The following is a 2,466-nucleotide window of genomic DNA, read 5'->3' as shown; positions in this document are numbered from 1 at the left end:
ATGTTTTAACTGTACTTTATGCATATGTACATGTGCATACATGCAGTGGCATAGCCAGGGGGCAAATGCCCCCTCCCTTTTTTAAAATCAAAATTTAAAATTAGCAAAATAATAAGCTGCTTTTGGAAGGAAAAGCTGTTCTACAACTTACATATCAAAGGAAAAGGCTAAACCAGTCTGTCTGTGATGCCATTATAAAGCTGAAAAGATATTCAACATTGCCTATGATCGTTGAAGAAGTCCAGCATATTGAAAAAGAGGTGTAGTCACGCCCTAAAAGGACTTGGTTTCACGAAATTTTATAGCATGCTTTGTGCGCCTCATAGTTTGCCCCCGCATTCCAAAAATCCTGCCTATGCCCCTAACATTTATGTGCTATTTATGCTGTGTACATAGCATACATATCATATATTCATTTGTGAATAAGAAGTGATACACCTACTTCATCTATTTGTTAACATTGTAGCTTGATCTTGTATCATGATTTCTAATCTATTAGTTGTAATATTGTCTGACTATGTTCAATTTGTCATTGAGATAGCATGCTCACATCTATCATGTCACTTGATAGTACTCCCCAGACATATAATGCTCTGATTTGAATGGATTGGTATTCACTAGTATCACAACATGTACATATAACTCTTTAGTTATGGTATGCATGTAGATTCATATAATATGAATATCGTAGTTCCAAAGTTGTGTTACATACCTGTAATTATATTTAAAGGCATGCACGTTTATATTTTGTTTTTTTTTTGAATTGAAATTGCATTGAATAATTAATATTCATGACAGTGATAGTTTTGTTTCATCACATGTTACATGTATAGTGATGTTATTTTGTTCTAATCGAAATGTATTATCGTTGGCTGTGTGATACATATAAATTTTCATTAATTTAGCCAATACACTTGTATGTATTTACACCATTAAAAATAACAGACATATTGTATTAATATTTCCATGTATGTGACTGTACATGCATGTATTTTTTCATTTTCAAAAGCTTAGAAGAACCTAACGCATTTTATAGCAACTATTTTTGCTGTGTCTGTTATTGCACATAATATTTGTCTTATTTTTTGACAATTTACATTATGTGTAGCATATATATTACCTCTATGTTTTAATGTACATGTAGGTCCTGAAATCTTCAAAAAGTGGTGTTAAAGCTTCTGATATTCCAACTAAATACAAGGTATTACTTGTTCTTTGATTACAGTGCTGGTAATACATGTATGTTGCTTTTTTAGAATTACTTTAATGAGGACCTACCAAAGCAGTCTTTGGGCTATGCTAGCATTGTGGAGATGTTGTTTGAGATGACAGATATTGCTGACTTAGAGAAACCAACAAAAGATGGAGAGTATCTTGTCTTTGCTAAAAAACAAGACACTGCTAGTAAGTTTTTGTATGTGTACATGTAGCACTTAAAATGGAGATTTACATGTATGTAATGGTTCTGTGAACTATTTTTGTTTTTGAGCCTATTTTGTTTGCTGAAAGTTAAAGGTGTTTACATTGTTGGATTACATTTACATATACTTTACTGTATACATTATAGTACATGTACATGTATGTAAATTGGGCATGTAGAGTATGTTACTACAATAGAATAATCAAAATTATAATTATAGAAATAGTTGTGACTCTTTTTTTGCACATATACAGATGTACAATTCACGTTTACAATTCAGTCTTTATTTTTTTATTACAGGTGTTTCTGCAGCAAGTGCATTAATGAAAAAACCTATATTCATTCCTGAAACATTGTCACTGCTAGTGTGTAGAATATTGGAAGGGTCTCCACCTGTTCCTGTTCTCCAGTTTCCAAAGTTTTTTGAGGTTCGTTAATGTGATAGTGTATGATCTAGCTTTAATTTATTATTAAAAATATTTGACAAATTTTTATCCTTTAATTTGCTATGATACTATGTACATGTACATAAATTTGTGTAGATGATATGGACTGTGCTGTGTTGTTTTGTGTTTGGCTGTTTAGTGTAAATGATGCATTTATTCTTTATTGTGTTCATTTATTTAGAAAATAACAACCAGGGAGCTTCCACTGATTGAGTATGGCTTCAGCACAGTTGAAGAGTTCCTAGCTTGCATACCAGAGATTAGTGCAATTGAAGATGAGAAGAAGGAGAAAGTTATTAAAGTTACTCAGCCTGAAAAGTAAGCCAAGAGGGAGGATGAAGTAGCTACTAAGGGAAAGACACTCTCGGATACATGTACTGCTAAAAAGGTAATTTATTTAATGCATATTCATGTACATGTATATCTATTGCAACTAGTTTTTTTTTATTTAAAAATTCGTGCTTCATTGTAGTTATGTACATTTGCAGTAAATTTGCAGTGATTCCTCAAAGTTATGAGAACTTTTTTTAAAAGCCACTATTACAATTACAACTATTACTACCATTCATATTTATCATTGCAGCATACTACACAAGCAGG

The 2,466-nt window shown here is 31.7% G+C and overlaps 1 protein-coding gene across 1 annotated transcript; it reads left to right on the top strand.

Moving 5' to 3' along the window:
* The first annotated feature begins 1,143 nt into the window (after positions 1 to 1,143).
* On the top strand, positions 1,144 to 2,466 carry LOC109591388 (uncharacterized). Its single transcript, XM_020007124.1, has 5 exons — positions 1,144 to 1,201; positions 1,257 to 1,404; positions 1,721 to 1,848; positions 2,048 to 2,254; positions 2,450 to 2,466. Exons 2-4 carry the CDS (start codon positions 1,314 to 1,316, stop codon positions 2,186 to 2,188), a joined length of 360 nt encoding a protein of 119 aa, XP_019862683.1. The 5' UTR covers positions 1,144 to 1,201; positions 1,257 to 1,313; the 3' UTR covers positions 2,189 to 2,254; positions 2,450 to 2,466.

Source organism: Amphimedon queenslandica, unplaced genomic scaffold, assembly GCF_000090795.2.
Source record: "Amphimedon queenslandica unplaced genomic scaffold, v1.1 AMPQUscaffold_8307_Cont19748, whole genome shotgun sequence".
NCBI lineage: Eukaryota > Metazoa > Porifera > Demospongiae > Haplosclerida > Niphatidae > Amphimedon > Amphimedon queenslandica.
Note: the sequence above shows the minus strand (reverse complement) of the source record. Positions and strands in the feature narration are given on the sequence as shown.